Genomic DNA, 17456 nt, shown 5'->3' with positions numbered 1-17456 from the left:
GCTTTGAAACAAACCATATTCCTTTTCCTTAAGTCCTGAGGCTATAATTCTTTTCTGTTTTCACTAATTCAAAACCTGTAAATGTTCTTCACCTTAAGATTTTCATTGCCCTTTAAAAAAAAAACACAGTACGTTACTTATTTTTAAGGTGGTACCTCTCAGTTGTTGCATGTGTTGAAATCATGCATATGGGCTAAGCCTGAGGATTGTCATAACCTTTCAAGATTTACGAACCAGGGAGAGCTGAAATAACTGCAACTGAGAAGTTAGTCTGACTTGTTCAAGTGTCTCTATTTTGGTGTTGGGAAACCCCAAATAAGTAGCCTTCCAGCCTCAAGTAATGCAGCATTTTCTGTGGAATGTTTGAAACTCACTACAAAAGTTCTATTCAGTGCATTTTTCGGGCTTCAGTCTTAAAATGCGATATTTTTTAAAGTGCCCACCATTGTGAGGCTTAAAGACTTAATATTTTCTCGTAAGAGACTAAACATAACCTGAGGTGATGCTAGTGTCATAGACAGTTATCACAATGGTATCGTTTTACTTTGAATGGGATTCGGTTAAAGATCTTATTGTGTACATTACACAACTTGCTTTCCAACGTTAGGTGTGTAGAAGTGATGCTATGAGACTATAGATCGGTGCTCTCTGTTTTCCTGTGCACCAAAATCTAAATTATGGAATAACCCAGTTTTCTTTTCTTAAAGAACCAGTAGCTATAGACTTTTCCTCCTAATGTGGCTATTCAAATGTGGCACTTCTTTAACACAACAGGAAAGAAAACGACTATGTTGAGAAGTGCTGGAAAGATGTGCGAGTGGGAGACTTTGTGCAGCTGCAATGTAACGAGATCATCCCAGCTGATATCCTGTTACTGTACTCCTCCGATCAGAATGGGATCTGTCACTTGGAGACTGCAAACCTCGATGGGGAGACCAATCTTAAACAAAGACAAGTTGTGAAAGGGTTCTCTAATCAGGTAGGCCTGCTGGAAATGTGACAATATTCAGGCTATTCTGCCTCTGTTTCCATGACAACTAGTGCCATGAAATGCAATATAAGCTTGTTCTGAAGGGCTGAATAATACTTACTCAGTCTCATACAGCCACAGATGCATGCCATGAATGTATAGTATGGTAAGCAACAGATTTGTGTAGGTGTGCTACAGACATGCACAATTATAAATGAATATTATCTGGCACAAATAAGTACTTATATTACCATGTTTCCTGCTTGTAGGACCAGATGACAGTACTTTCTGGGTTGCAAGTGGTATTCTGCTTCCCATTGGGCAGAATCTGCAGTGGCCATTTCCCAGTGTCCAAGGAATTCCATCTCCTTTAGACTGTGATGGGATACAAGACAAAAACAAGAGAGTTGGGTGAGGGGTGACCTGCCTTCTGCATAGAACTAGCAATGCAATTCACTATACCCTTTCTAATTCAGTCTTTGTGCATAGATTTGAGGTGTAGCTTTCACCACATTCCCAGCCACTCTTATGCCCCATGAGTTTTTATGGTTAGGTTCCTAAGCAACACTTTGGCATATATTAACTAGTGGATAAATAGTTCCAGTGCACAGTAAGCTGAAAATAACTTTGTGAATGGTCCTTCTTGAAAGTACAATATATTATTCTGTAGGCTATTAGGACAAATTTGAATTAAAATTGAACAGTTTGTATGCTGGGCAGTGAGAAATTAAATATCTGATGTTGATATTATTGCATAATTCATATTATGCATATTATGCATATTCATATTATGTTCCTTTCTCCAAAGCAACTGATTGAATTATTCATTTGTTGCCACCTTTTGAGAAATCCTAAAATTGAGACAGTTTGACATTAGAAGAGTTGTATTCATCACACTCTTGAATGACTTTTCAAACATACTAGTGACAGGTGTCAGATAAGACAAAACAAGTGTAATCAGCTACATCAGGAGGAATGGAATAATTTGTACCATTGGAACCATAGTTGCAAATAGGGCAAAAATAAAGAACATGTAGATAATTCCTGGAATTAAACATCAATGTTTTAGTTAGCAGGAAGTGAGAATACACATAAGGCACAAAAATAGGAACAACTATTGCAGAACTCTCCAAATAGATATTTGTACCACAAAAAATGTTTCCTTTTTTTTAATCCCATTTTTAATTCACTTCAGCAGTTCAGTAGTCAGGTAGATCTGGCAGCAAGTTCATCCCCCACTCCACCCACCTCATTTAATTCAGTGGAGACTCCTATGGCTGTCATACAAGGCATTTCTCAGAGATCTTTAGGGTCTAAGTAAGTTAATACTCATAAGATCACATGATTATTGGGGAGAGAACAAAGAAATTTTACTCAGTAGGTTTTATGTTTTGTGCTTTTCAGGTTCAGAGCCCATACTATTATTTTGAACAATAAAATTCCATTTTTTCAGATGACTGGTCTTTAAAATGTATGGACTCAATCCTGCAAGGCTCTTTCTCCTCCAAGGCTCTGGGCACCTTTACCTCCCAATGAAGATAAATGAAAGTTGAGGGCAATAAGCACCTCCCAGCATCCGGCCCTCAATCAGTATGGCCCATTGCACTGATGTGTTGTGTCTTTCAAATAACTTGTCTTCCCATTAGCTTTTGTTCTAGCTATCAAGGTACAGGATAATAAACTGCATTGTTCTGTAACTATTATCTAGCTGCTGCACATTCAGAATTCTCCACTTTGTTTACAATGTGACTGGATCTGTGGTTTCAGTTCATCTCCTAATGCTTCAATTAATGTAATCTTCTATTAATCTAATAGTTTTATTCATCTGTTTATTTCACTGTTTAAAATTTGTCCTAATTAAAATTCCTATTGAATAGATTTGCAGCCACAGTTAGTTTGCATTCTTAAGACTATTTACTTAATTGATTACAGCAGTCCAAAATTGTAGCTAGTCCTCTTTTCAAATGAAAGAATATATTTACTTTATTACATTAAACATGAGGTTACTTGCAGCACAACTGATCCTCTGATGAAACAACAGATCATCATCATTAGTGTCACAGTTCAGGGCAACTGCACCTGTATTTCCACCTCGTGGTCCCTCAAGGGGACCCACTCTAAGCTCCCTGCTCCTCGGCCATCACCTTTCTTGGGCAGAGATCCAGGTCTATGTCCCTTCTGACTGGGGTTTTTTCAAGCTGCGGAGTTCCCTGCCTAGATTTTGTGACATCCCCAGCAAGCCAGACTGCCTAAACAGGCCAGTGTCTGTACTTTGTTTTCTCTCTGAAGGCTATGAACAGCTGTAATGGACAACAGTCATAAGTTACTACACCACTTTTTCTAAGCAAGGACATTTATTCTTAAGATGAAAACACTACACAGAAAACACTAACAACTATAAAAGAACTTATACACATGCTAATAAGCCTATCAGAGGTCACCCTAAATCCAAACTCAGACGCTGGTAGGTGTCAGCCTTTGAAAACCCACAATGGTCTCAGATTTAGTTCATAACTGTCTCAGATTTTAGAACAAGAGAAAGCAGTCGGGCAGTTCATCCCTTTCTTTATACAGCTGTGGCTTTGATGTCTAGTATCCAGGAACAGGTAATCAGCAAACAAAGAACCTCTCCTTAGAGAGTAGCTTCAAAAGGCAGGGATTTTGCATAACTGGAGGTGGGGAACTTGCATTTACCTCCCCTTAGGCATTTCCCAGGAAATCCACTTTGCAAGTGTTGTCCCAAAAGTCCGTTCTCATCTGTTATGTCACTCAGTATAGTCCTTTGATCAGCCAGGCCTTAAATCACATCTCTCTTCCTCCTGACTCTGAGAGGTTTCATAAAGTCTCAGCCCACAATAGTACCTAAACTTTGCATTGAGTACAGTGGACCCCAAAGATACTTGAACTTAATTCAACATGTTTTTTTCAAGCATATTGCAGGAAATTGCCATATCTGTCACCATTAGTTCATAAAGTGGGTTAGGAAATTTTGAACACTTCAAATTTTTGGAAAAAAAAAAGAGAAAATGTCTCTTTTTTCTCCCCCATTCCAACAAACACATTTAGTTCATTTTTTTTTTTTTTTTTTTTTTTATATATATATACCACCCATTCACAGTCAGATTTTCACTCAATCCTCTGGAAGGATAGGAAGAAGAAGAAGAAGCAGGAAGAACCTGTTGTATCCTTTAAATGAGGGTAAACCACCACCACCACTGGTTGCAGTCAGGTGCCACAATTCTACACATTCTTCACCCATAGCATGGAATTTATCTCGTGCACGTGCTTAAGTGCTTTGCTAGATCAAGTCTATAGTTCCATAAACCTCAAACTATCTCTAAGCTTTGTAACAATAAGTAGGAGAGGCTCTTCTTAGTGAGAAGAGTTGAAACTAGTGCTGACTGAAAAATGGTGGTTGAAACTTTTTTCTGTTGAAAGATGCTATCTCATCAAAACTGAAATGCTTCACAGAATCTTATTGATTTCTACAAAAATTTTGCTGGGAAGTTGTCTTGACTAGAGGCTGGAAGGTAAGAGGTGTAAGAGGGAAATCAGCCCCTCCCAGAATAGCCAATAGCCCGGTGGTTAAGGCACTCACTTAGGATATGGGGGACTTGGGTTTGAGTCCCTGCTCTGTATCAGGATTATTGGCTATTTGAGGTTTATTTTTCTCTGCTTTTCGCAACAAAATTTCAAAAAGTCTCATTTTCATTCACATCACAATGAAAACAAATTTTCAAAATGTTTCATGAAACTAAGTTTTCTGCCCAGCATAGTTGAAATCTGTATATTTTATTTTATAGATTTAACAACATAAACCAAAATGTATTGAACTAAATATTTAACAAGGAAAAAGAGGAAGAGAAAATATTACATATGTGTGATGTTACCATGTTACTGATACTTTATGAACTACATCTTTTGTATTTCCTACCTTTTTATATTATAACTGAGCAACCTGAATGTTAAACAAAACACAAAATTCTGCACTAATAGGAGGCCATCCTCAATTCATCACATATTAACTCAGTACCAGTTGTGTTCTGAGTTAAATGTGCTTTGGGCTCAGATTATTTAGCTTGGTTATTACCTTGTTACCTTCAAGTTACCTAAACAAACCACATGCCCTAATGTGTGCTTTTTGCATGTATAAAATGTTGACCTCAGTAAGCTTGGTGGAAAGCAGTTTGGATTGTGGTGGTATCTAATAGTGTTAGAGGTTAGAGTTTAATGAACTAATCAGTTTGTTCCCTTGACTTCCTGCTGTTTGTATGTTTGTTGTCAGCACCACATCATGTTGTGAGCATATGTCACTGGGTATTTGTGTACTGTATAAATGTTGGAACAATAGAACTGGAGTTAGTGCTCCCAGAAAAGCCAAAGATTGAATGAAATGTCTACTATGCTGAATGGGATGAAAATGCTCAGTTAAATCTAAGTATGGTCAGTTTTACTTTTTGTTAATTTGCATAAAGAAAAGGCCTGGATTTATTGGTTATCTTGTAAATACCTCATCAAAACAAGATTATTGGAGAAGCTAGCAGCAAATTTGGCCAACTTCTGCCTTTGAATGCATCCAGAGCTCACTGAATTCAATAAAAGCTTTGGATGCAAATCCAAGGTCAGAATTCATATTTTATACAATAATGGGAGACAAAAGACTGGATGTGTCTGTATGTTGCAAGCCATGAATTTGCCCTCAGCAGCTCTTGCCCATTGTTCTTTATTTTGCAGTAGTGAGGTGGATCTGCTGGGATTGTTGCATTCAATCTAATGGTATATGACCCTTCCAACAGAAGGCTTCCTATGCTAGCAACCATAGACATATTTGCCAGTCACAACTGCTGTGAGATGTTCTGATTGTTACATTTTTTAAAGTACATGTTGGACTTAATCCCCAATGTATTTTCTTTTGTAGAACACTCCATTTGATCCAGAACTTTTCCAAAATACCATAGTCTGTGAAAAGCCAAATAATGATCTCAATAAATTCAACGGTTTTGTGTAAGTACTTGCTGTCTGTTTCTATAAATGTGTCAAATCACCTCTGAGCTTAGAACTAAGTATTTTACAGAAAGTAATAGGTTTAAAAGCTCCACCACTGCCTAAATGTGGGCTGTGAAAGCTGTGTTGTAGGTCCAACGTAGATGGGATTTGGAGTTTGTGGCTAAGTCAATGCCAATACTTGTGTTTGGATTCAGTGTTGCCAGAATCACATGAGCCCTTCTCATGAGACTTCAGCTATGTCTGAATCCAGGTATAGGTCCCTTTCAATTTTAAATCTGACCTGAAACCAACACCAGAAGGACTTGTCTGGGTCAGGGTCTAAATCTAAATCTCTCCTAATGTTCAAAGGGGTTCAGGTTCAAAGATCTAGATTCTCTATATGTATGTTCACAGGAAATAAAAGGCATCCAGGGATGAGCTACTGTGGCTTGATTTTCTTGTACTAGCAGAAATCAAGAGTAATTCCACTGAAGTCAATGGGATTATACTAATGTAAAACATGTGCAAGTGAGGAAAGAATCTGCCTCTTATTTTCAGTTACCTTTTGTAAAATGGTTATAAGAGGCATACATAATGCCTCTTCAGAGGAGCAATGAGAATATTAAAACTTCTGGAAGATACAGTATGGGCCAGGTTTTGTTGTGGTGTATTCACTTTGTGCTTCTCCATTGGTGTAAACCCATATAAATCTGGCCTGGAAGATTTACCCAGTGTAAGGTGATCCTCCACTTACTCTCCCATCTGACATCTTAGAAGAGTCAAGAGGTGCTGCTAGGAAACCCCTATTTAATATTGATCCAGTTTTGGCCTCCTGGGACTAGTTGCTTGGAGCATAAACTAAGACAGCCCTCTCAATTAGGCTGTCGTGGCACAGGGCAACTGGCCCTACCTAGAGGCTGCACCAGGATACGGGGTGTGCAAAGATGGGCTGTATATCACCTATGCACGCACACAGACTGCACTGTGTGCCATCAGATGGAACCAAGGCTCTGACGCCAAATTTTGGAACTCTGACAGGAGTTTTGTATGAGAAATCCATTCCAGAAATATTTACTATCTCCCAAGCTTAGTGGGTACAGAATCCATTCAATGTTTCTCATCACGTTGGTCCAAGGACAGCAGAAAGAATCTTCAGCAAAAAATATTCATTGTAGTTTAATGCATTTAATGATCAATGAGGCCTGAGTTCTTCCCTCTAGTTTTACTATTAGGACAATTTAGAAGCCTAGTCATAGGAAACCAGCATTATTTTAAGTAATTTTCCAACAAAAATTGATATTCCAACAAATGAGTGTGACCCAGCATACAATGAACACGATGTCTTCAGCAAAGAATTTGCTCTAGAACAGTGGTTCTCAACCAGGGGTACATGTATGCCTAGGGGTATGTAGAGATCTTCCAAGGTGTACATCAATTCATCTAGATATGTTCCTAGTTTTACAACAGGCTACATAAAAAGCACTAGCAAAGTCAGTACAAACTAAAATTTCATACAGACAATGACTTGTTTATACTGCTCTGTATACTATACACTGAAATGTAAGTACAATACTTATATTCCAAGTGATTTATTTTATAATTATATGATAAAAATGAGAAATTAAGCATTTTTTCAGGGACACTTTTGTATTTTTATATCTGATTTTGTAAGCAAGTAGTTTTGAATTGAAGTGAAACTTAGGGGTACGCAAGAGAAATCAGACTCCTGAAAGGAGTACAGTAGTCTGGAAAGGCTGAGAGTCACTGAGATTCCTCCAAGAATTGTTTCTAAGTTGTACAGTTATTTTCTGTAGCTTCACTGTAAAACTATAGTAATTCCTAAGAACTGGCTCTATTGAAATCACAATGCCTGTCTGACATGCTTGAAAAAGTGTTCCTTACTAGATTGAAATTTGAGCAAAGGGACACATAGAGGCTTTTAGGAAATGATCATACCAATGCCTTATCTAGACGAGGGAAAAAAGAGGTTGCTGGAGTTTTTTGTTTGTTAGTGAAGCCACTTTAATTAATGCAGTTTAACTAACACATCAGCAGTGCAATACAATACAATACTGCTATGTCACTAGTTTTGGGACACTTAATCTTTATTGCTCCATAAACCGATTTTCATGTACAAATAGCATTTAATGTCTGACTGCCTGATATTCATGTGCAAATTGCTTTTTTGTGAGCAAATGAGAAACTTTGGGCACCTATTACAGGCTACTTTTGAAAATCTGTTGCATTCATTCCCATGACTTATTCGTGGGTTTACATTGCAAGCTGGAGCGTATGCTACTTTGCCTAGCTCATGAAACTTAAGAGCAAAGTGGTTTCCAACCGTCATGGAGTTTGTTTGTAAACATTCTGACCTCATTCTTCATTGTCTTGCACCTTGTGTTGTCATTTACAAATGGGCAAACTGGCTTGAAAACACTGTGAGTGCACTCGTTTACCTTGCACTCATTTGCACAGGTGTAAGTGATTATGCAAGGTGAGAGGTAGTGTATAATCAGGTCTGAATAATACCATAGTTAACCAATAGAAGTTAAAAAATTAAATGGAAGCCATGAACACTTGGGAACCTCCTGTTCAATGCTGATGTTTAAAGTAGCAATATCAGTTCCGCCATGTTAGGACTTACCCACATCATAAATCCCAGCTTGAATGACCTCAGCAGGAACCTAGCTTGGTGTGTAATAGAGTCTTTGAAAACATCAGACTTTCGCTGTTGTGTCGCTGGAGGCAGATAATGACTTGTTTACCTGAAGGAACAGCTTCATAGTGATTTGCTCAGCATGTAAATCGAACCTCTGCTTCTGCCCATCTTACTAGCAATGAGGTCTGTCTTGTGAATGTGCGTCCTAAACTGGGACTCTGTAAAGGAGGAAGAATGCTGGGATCAATAATACAATGAAGGGGAAAACTCACAAGCTTCTTTGAAAAATCTCTCCTCCCAGCTGGTGCCTCACAGAGATGAGCCCCTGAATGATAACCACAGCAGACAAAGGATATTCTTCATATACACATGTGGTATCTGTACAATTGTGCTTCTACAATTTTACAAAATCTATTAATCTTAACCATTAACCTCAGAGAGAGAACCCCTATCAGATTTCTTTAATAATTCCATCTGAATCATGAGTTAAATTGCACAGTCTGTCTTATCTTCATTTATTAAATACTAAATCTGCCAGGCAAAGAACAGAATTAGAGGCTTCAACCACATAGATCATCTTAAGATTTAAATTTTGATGCTTTAGTCCATACAGACAGGTTCTGTATCATAAGATACAAAGACTTCTAGACACCTCCAGTGTGGATCCCTGACTGAAGCCAGATATAGTGAAACATTTCTCAGTCCTCACAATTTGCTGATTCAAACTCAAAGGGGAAAAAAATACATAGAACAGAACAAAAAGGCAAATCTTATCATTTTATTTTCTTCTTTGTAGGGAGCAGCCTGATCACAAACGGATTGGATTTGGCAGTGAAAGCCTTTTGCTTCGTGGCTGTACAATCAGAAATACTGAGATTGCAATAGGAATTGTCATTTATGCAGGTAACAACTCACTTTTTACCTTTTCATTTAGCTAAGCATGGAGTTGCTCTTGAAATATCTTACAATGAATATGCCTAGTCTGATACTGAGCCATAATACTTTACTTTAAGAAGTGGTAGTTTATGGGAATGAAATAGGTTGATAAAGTGAAAGTACTGCCCGTTTATCTCTAAAGGTTTGGTTCCAATCTGAAACTAAGGTGTCTGCCCATTGGTGCCTGGTGGCTAATAGTGATGGCAGATGATCCTGCTTGTTAGTTGATTTCAGATGTCCTGCGGCAGCTACTCAAAAATTGCTGGAGTGAAGAAGGCATAAAGTGATCTGCTCCACATCCCAGGACTGAGTCCAGTACAGGTGATGGGGAACGGAGCTTAGAGACACCCCGTATAACTATACAAGCCATGAAGACATCAGTGCCCAGATCTGTAGCAGCATCACAAGGTTCACAGTTGTAGTCAGGCCTTCTATTTCCAGTCTGCTTGAGCTCAAATGTTTTCACGGGTGATTGTTGGGCTATAGAGGAAGAACAATGGCCATTCCTCCCAGAACACTTGTAGCTGACATTTGAAGTGACAGTCACCGTGAGTGTCATTCATTTGCACCCCTGGCTAGATGCCAAATGCTATGACAATGTCCATCTAACAGAAATACCTGTTTCTATTATGGCAACCTTTGTACCACTCCAGCACAGACTGCCAAGCCCCATCACTCACCTCCTTGAAATAGCTACTATAAAAAAAATTGGAGCAACTGTTCACTGTGAAGTTGGGATCATTTCTCTTCACTTCTCCTTTTAGGAATCCTGCTTCTCTCATTGTATGTCTATGGCAGTCATTTCTGGTATGTTCTTTTGATCACAGACCCTAATATGGTTTGCATCTCTGCTCTTTACTTGAATGTCTGTTCACTGCTTCCTCCGCTCATTTTGAAGGTTAGAGTCTCGCAGTCATTCTTGTGCCATGGTGACTGTGACCTTAGCATGCCTTCAGTATGATTTTTTTCAGCTGAGACCCACTTGTTAATGTCAATGTAAGAGTTTATTCTCTCTTTTTTGTTTCTAAAATTAGATTCACCTACAGCATCTTCCCTGAGCCAGCACTAGCTTCATTTCTGGGACTCATTGACATTGATTATACTGTGAATTTTAATCAAGATCTGTAACCTCTTTTTCTGAATCACCATTATCACTTATGTTATATTTATATGATGACGTTCTCCATTTGTATAACTCTGTTACCTCTTAAACTTACCTTTAATGGAGACATCTGTGAACTGTGGAGCAATTGCTGAATGTGATTGCCTAGCCTGTGTGGCTCACATCTCACTGGTGTGTGACTACTTTTCCATGTCTATGCAGATGGCTAAATGTGAGGCAGTTGTGCTAAGGGACAAGTGCATACAGGACTCATAGCTGAAGCTTCAGCCAACACAGGGTGATGCACTCTTCCAACCATGAAAGAGGAGGAGCTACATGAATTGCACTCACCCCAGACATGAAGGTGGTAGAAGGCAAGAGAGAAACTTCAGTCCTGCAGCCAAGAGAAGTTCTTCCCTCCATTCAGCAACTAGAAAGTGAAAGAGACATTAGTGTTCATAGGGTGACCAGATGTCCCAATTTTATAGGGACAGTCTCGAATTTGGGGTCTTTTTCTTAGCCCTGGTCTACACTAAGCTCGGGGGTCGAACTAGGGTACGCGAATTCAGCTACGTGAATAACGTAGCTGAATTCAAACTACCCTAGTTCGACTTACTTACCGTCCAGACGCCGCGGAAGCGAACTCCGCGGCTCCAAGGTCGACTCCGGCAACTCCTCCTGCCGCGGTGGAGTACCGGAGTTCGAACTAGTGCTTCCGGGGTTCGAACTATCGCGTCTAGATCAGACGCGATAGTTCGAACTCCGAGCAGTCGAATTCGCCGCGTCGACCGTCCCGGTAAGTGTAAACGTACCCTTATATAGACTCCTATTACCCCCCACACTCTATCCCGATTTTTCAGACTTGCTGTCTGGTCACCCTAAGTATTCATCTGCCACCCCCTGCAGCTAAGCAAGGGGGTGAGTTAAACAGCATGTTCACAGTTATGGGGAGGGCCTAGAAATGCAGTGTAATTCATACCTCTAATTCCTAGTCTTAGCCTGTCACAAGATGATGTTGAGATCAAATTTTCATTCTGAGCTTGCTGAGATTTTTTTTTAGATTTTAGTATATTTGGGATCAGGAAGGTGTGTCTATATACATGTCAAACACCTAGCACATTGGGGCCGTCATCTTGATCGGGGCCTCTAGGCACTACTGAAATAGGAACAAAGAGTAATAATAGATGCTGTGCAATATGAATTTGGGCTACAATGTGGAACAGCAACAGCATTAGTGGCACTACTGGACCACTTACTGATCACTTCCTCTTCATGTTCAAGGCGTGCTTCTTTGACCTTGTCTTCCCAAATAAAAGCATCTAGCATATCATAAAACAAAGGAAAAAAACAACCCCATCATTCCCATATACCATGCAGTTGCAAACAAAAATCTATACATAGTTTATCCTTTGGAAAGATAAATGGAGAAAGAATCACATATGACATCATTTAAAGCACCACTGGAAGTTATTTAGCTATCACAATGAGAGGTGCAGTCTGAAAAATTAATAGGATAGAAAAAGCAGGCTCTTACATGCAGGTTTCATGTTAGCACTTCTTACACTAGTCTCGTATTGCCATTACAAACGTCGTAATTTGATTCGGATTTAATACGTTTAATATTTTTCTATCCTACTGTGTTGTTCATACTTTACAATCATATAATGAAGAGCTAAATAACATTAAAATCATTCACTTCGGGATCTGACATATTGGGTTTTCTGTAAGTTTGTACGCGGCAAATGTGACTAACAGCTTCTAATTAAGCCAGTTTAGCTGCTGAGATATTCAAAAGTAGTTAGAAATCAGTAGACCACCTAATCAAGGTTTTTATTTCTATATATAAAAGGAAGTAAAATAAGATGTATATTATCTTATTGTATAAGATTTTTATATTTTCCAAATCTATTTTACGTCCTTTTCACATCAAGCAGATTTAGCTGTTAAGTAGAAGCACGTACATGTTTCCCTGGATCTTCAAATGTTGGTATAAGCCTTGTGGTCCCACTGACTCTGCTGCCCTTGTGAGAGTGAAATGTGTGTGACAGCTGAAATCTGTAATGTAATTGTTTTTTTGGAATCCTTCCAGACCTAATTGGAAGCTTTACTTCCTTCTAGTGCTTGTAAAGCTGGACTCTAATGTGAAACACGCTCCCCCCTAACGTCTGTTTCATAGAAATTCTTCATCTTAAAAGTTTCTCTGTGTCTTCTGTTTGTAGTTAAACAGATACATTTTACAGTGTGTGTGTATTTATTTGTGTGTATATCATGAAGGTGTCAGAAGCAACTCCATAGTTAAGGTTGTATTCACTTTAAATACACTTTAAAGCAGGATTCAAATTCTTGGCCTCAATTCTCAGTTAGGGGAATGAAGTGTTTTAGGCAGGAAGTGAGGCTGGGAAAGAAAAGTAGCTTTTTAAGCCACCCTTGTGTTCTGGGGAAGGCGGGACCTGCCTGGCACTGATGTAAGTTAAGTCCACTCAGTTTTGCTCTAATGTATGCTCTGCTGCCTTTGGTCTCCGGAAAGCAGACATTAGCCATTGTACATTATACTCCAGCCACAACCTCAGTCAGCCCTTGACATGCCCTGTATTGCAGGGACTGGGACCAGAGCTGGCATATGCCTTATGCTGGTCAGGGAGACCTCTTGCAAATGTCTATTCTTATGGGGCCTTGGTGTAAGTGAGAATTTGGGGTCCTTGTATTTACCACCTAAATGCATCAATTTAGTATAAATAGGAATGCCTGGGACAGTGGCATGAATGGTGTGTGATAGGCTTGGGCCCCACTAGGCTGTACAGGTAAAATGCCCTGCTGCAATGCATTTGCTGTGACTTAGGGCACAAGAACGCTCTTTCCTGGTATATGATACCAGGTGGAGAAGGCAGGGAAACACTCCTGTGATCTTCCAGCCCTGACACCACTCCCATCTGAAACCCCCCTCCGCTGCGTGCCCCTCCACCCCCTCTCCCCCCGAGTAGAATGCTTGGAGTCAAGTGAAGATTGTAGGCACCAGCCCTCCTCCCCATCTCCCCCCCACCCCGAGTAAAATGCTTGGAGTCAAGTGAAGATTGTGAGCACCAGCATGTTGGGTATAGATATGTATTAAGTCTGTCTCTGTTCCCTCTCCCCTCCCCCAGGTAAGAAACTAAATAAACAAATCTCTCTGCATTTGTGTTTTTGAAGGTCATGAAACCAAGGCCATGCTGAATAACAGTGGGCCTCGTTACAAACGCAGCAAGATAGAACGGCGCATGAACATTGATATTTTCTTTTGTGTGGGACTTCTGTTCATCATGTGTCTTATCGGAGCACTAGGTATGGAGCAACGGTGAAAATCTCCTCTTCCCTTTGAAATGTTTGGTTTTCTTTGAGGTGATTTAAGATTTGTTCTTATTAGGCGTGTGTCTGTTCCAAAACCTAGATCTGAAAAACCTTTACTCTGGGGAACTTAACTGAAAGTTCAGGGTTGACACGTACCTTTATAATGGGTTTGAATCAAAATCTCAAATCTGAATAATCCCAAATGTGGGAAGAAATTCAGTTGTGGGTATGAATTTTCATCTCCAATTCTAGTAGGATTTGCTAGATGCTAATCGTGGAAGAGGTCATCTCCATTGCATTGCAGAAAGCTTCAGCACAGGCTTGCATTCCAGTAGTGACTGTGATCCTATCCTAATCAGAGCAGGATCAATACATTTTCTTAACTCTAATGAAGAAAGGGCCAAAGTTGGAGCCCAGTGATTTTTCCATGGGCCATGACTTTATAGAGGTTACAAAGGCTCCTGTAGGTTTCTCGTGGTTTTGAAGCATTTTCACTAAATTGCAGCACTGCCATGAAGTTGCCTAGTGCTACAGCTTTGATGGAGTTCACTCACAGAGAGTTGTATCGTACCATACTAAAGCCCCAACAAGTTTCCAGGTAGTTTCCCATGAGAGCTGTAATGTGACATATCAGCAAGCCATTAGATTAGTACTTCTAGAAGTAAGAGAGCATCAGAAAAGAGGAATCTGTTTAAGCTGAACAGTAGAACTGAGTTAATCCCTTTTTAATTTTGCTACTTCATGTTGGAATGAGCTTTTTTTTCTTTTTTTTTTTGGCTTAGAAATGGGATTTCAGTTTGACAGCTGAGTTGTATGCATATGAGAGAGAGAGAGAGAGAGAGATTTTATTTTAATTGTTCCAGGGCTGCTGTCATTTAGATTTAGACTCTCTTGTATTTGTCATGCTCATATATCCCTAAGTAGCAAAATCCTTTACATTAAGATGTGATGTGTGGACACAGATGCAAAAAGTAAACATTTAAAACCCAATTTATCTGCTTATCTTTAAAAAAAAATGAAGAATTAAACATGAAATGTTCATATAGTGAAACATGTAAAATAGTAATAAATCCACTAGATTTCATCCTTTTAAAATGACCTTTGGCGCCAACAGTGGTTTAGTAGTTTGTTTTACGTGATAAAATTGTTTTAATATAGGATTTCAGAAAAAAATATTACTGATGACTTAGTGATCAGTATCTTGCTTGCAGATAATGGAATATTAGTAAAACTTGGGGGAGTAGGTAACTCATGAGTGTGGTAGTGGGATAATCATCCTTGTTCAAATATGATAAGGTCTTTAGCTGCCAAAAGCTGTTGCCATCTGACAGGTGTTTTCATGGCCAGCATGAAATAATTTGGGAGTCTCTCTCCAGTTCTTAGTAGGACAGATGTCCACATCACAAAAACTGCTTCCACAATTGGCATTTAATAGCATCTTCTTCAAGAGTGTCAGGAAAGAGGCCAGGACAGTGCAGGGGAAGCTTGTGTTCCTGCTGACTGCCTGTACAGTATCAAACTACACTAGTTCTGTATGGAAATTCAGTTTCCAGTGCTGTTAAGCTAACAGCATTCTTGTGCAACATGCATATCTGGGAGGCCAGAAATAACGATGTTGCTGTAGTAATGGCAGGAAGCAATGAAACCTTGAAGAGATTTATCTTCAGGGATGGAAAGAAAAGGAAAGAGATCTTGGAGAAATTGAGGGGGAAGAATCATCCATTTCTGGATGTGGCCTAAGACCAGGGATGAAAGTAGTTTAAAGGACTTACCGGTACACCGGAGTCCTGAGTGGAGCGTGGCCTCAACCGGAAGAGGCGTGGCCTCAATGGGAAGAGGTGGGGCCTTTCAAGACTGTTTTGCTCAGCTTAGTCCACTAAAATAGTGTTGATTCTATATAGGTCATGGCATTTGGAATGGGAGTTTTTCAGAACGCCCACCATACGAAGTCCCAGACACGAATGGCAACTACCTTTCCTCGGCTCTTGCTGGTTTCTACATGTTCTTGACAATGATAATCCTGTTACAGGTAAAACAAATTTTAAAAAAATCTGTAGCTTTGATATAATGGCTGGCAAGCAGATGTCAAGTTACAGCCTCTTGATAGTTGAATTTATTTTTAAACTTTTGTAAAAAATACTGTGGTATTTTACAGAAATGGTCCAAAATACTAGTGTACAGTTAGTGCAATATTTTGGACGTTATTCTAGAATGCTTAAGTGATAACAGCCTTTTTTGTGTTTGTAAATAAAGATCACATGGTAGAGAACCAGTTGCTATACATCAGGTGGAAGCACCTTTTTATCTTGAAAGCTTCTTAAGTTTTAGGGTTCTAAAGCATCTGAAAACCCATACATTGTTATAGTTAATTCACGATAGTCACTATAGTATGGGCATGGGTATATGTATGTACACACACACAATTATATATATTTAAGATACAGATAATTTTTTTTGACCCTTCCCCAGTGTATTGATATGAAGGAGATGGTAATATCATTAAACTAGTTCCAGAATTGATCGCATTCACACAGAGGAAGACAATTCCATCAGTGTGTTAGAACTTTCAGTGTTTTCTCCCCTGATTCAGAATGAGAATTCTACTTAGTAGCTCAAAGAAACAGTGAAACAAAAATTATTGTACACTTTACCAACAGGGAATAATAACTAGATAAGGCTGTGTTGGTGTGGGAAAAGAAGATAAATTAGAACTGGGAGACCATATATCTGAATCTGATTAAGCCTAACTGAGAACATTTTATGGAATGGGGATTTATTTTTCATATTTATTATTATAACCACTGAGATTTAAAGAGACAGAATTTGTTTAATATGAATAAAATATGAGGACAACTTTCTGAGCTGTTGGTAGAATCCCTAAGGAAGCTATGCACTATTTCTGAAACAGAATACTTGTACATTTTGGGAATTTAGAGGGTTTTTTGGGGGGATAACAGGAGAGGGAGAACTGGTTAAAAAAAAAGCAGTTACTTATTAAATGTATTTATATTAAGAGTTGAAAAATATGCTAGTCCATCCTATTTTAGGAGCAATATGAGCAAGATGCACATTGGCCTAGAAACACATTTTGGATAGTGTTGTGAATCCCATCTGAGCACTTCCAAATATAGCACCTCTTGACCCACATCCACTGCTGTATCCATAGGGTGCTATTATGTGTACAGCATCATTCCACTTCTGGATGGCTGTTTCTGGCACCATAGCCTCAGTCTTAGAATATGAATTTCTGGTAGTATATCATTCCCATAGATGCATGTTTAGTGAGAGTCAGGAGATGCATGTGCTTATGGTCAAGATGTTACATCATGGAGGTCACAGAGCTTCTGTGAGGGTGACCATGACCTATACATTCCCTGTGAATTACAGGGACAGTGAAAATCTCCCTGCCACTGAATTAATAAGACTTAGACTCCAGAAAGAACTGGTTCTTTTTCTCCTCCATGAAGTGTCATGACTGC

General features: G+C 39.1%; 1 protein-coding gene across 11 annotated transcripts in view; it reads left to right on the top strand.

Annotated features, from left to right (window-relative positions):
* The window catches only part of ATP10B (ATPase phospholipid transporting 10B (putative)), a 396549-nt gene that overhangs the window by 342110 nt on the left and 36983 nt on the right, over window positions 1–17456 (top strand). For all 11 annotated transcript variants that reach the window (XM_039485882.1, XM_039485878.1, XM_039485881.1 and 8 more), the window contains 5 exons: window positions 775–979; window positions 5889–5974; window positions 9412–9518; window positions 13840–13971; window positions 15879–16006. In XM_039485882.1, coding sequence (XP_039341816.1) covers window positions 775–979; window positions 5889–5974; window positions 9412–9518; window positions 13840–13971; window positions 15879–16006 — 658 coding nt within the window. The remainder of the gene's footprint in view (window positions 1–774; window positions 980–5888; window positions 5975–9411; window positions 9519–13839; window positions 13972–15878; window positions 16007–17456) is intronic.

This window comes from Mauremys reevesii, linkage group 8 (genome assembly GCF_016161935.1).
Source record: "Mauremys reevesii isolate NIE-2019 linkage group 8, ASM1616193v1, whole genome shotgun sequence".
Classification (NCBI taxonomy): Eukaryota; Metazoa; Chordata; order Testudines; family Geoemydidae; genus Mauremys; species Mauremys reevesii.
The sequence above is the reverse complement of the archived record's forward strand: the minus strand, read 5'-3'. Positions and strand labels throughout refer to the sequence as shown.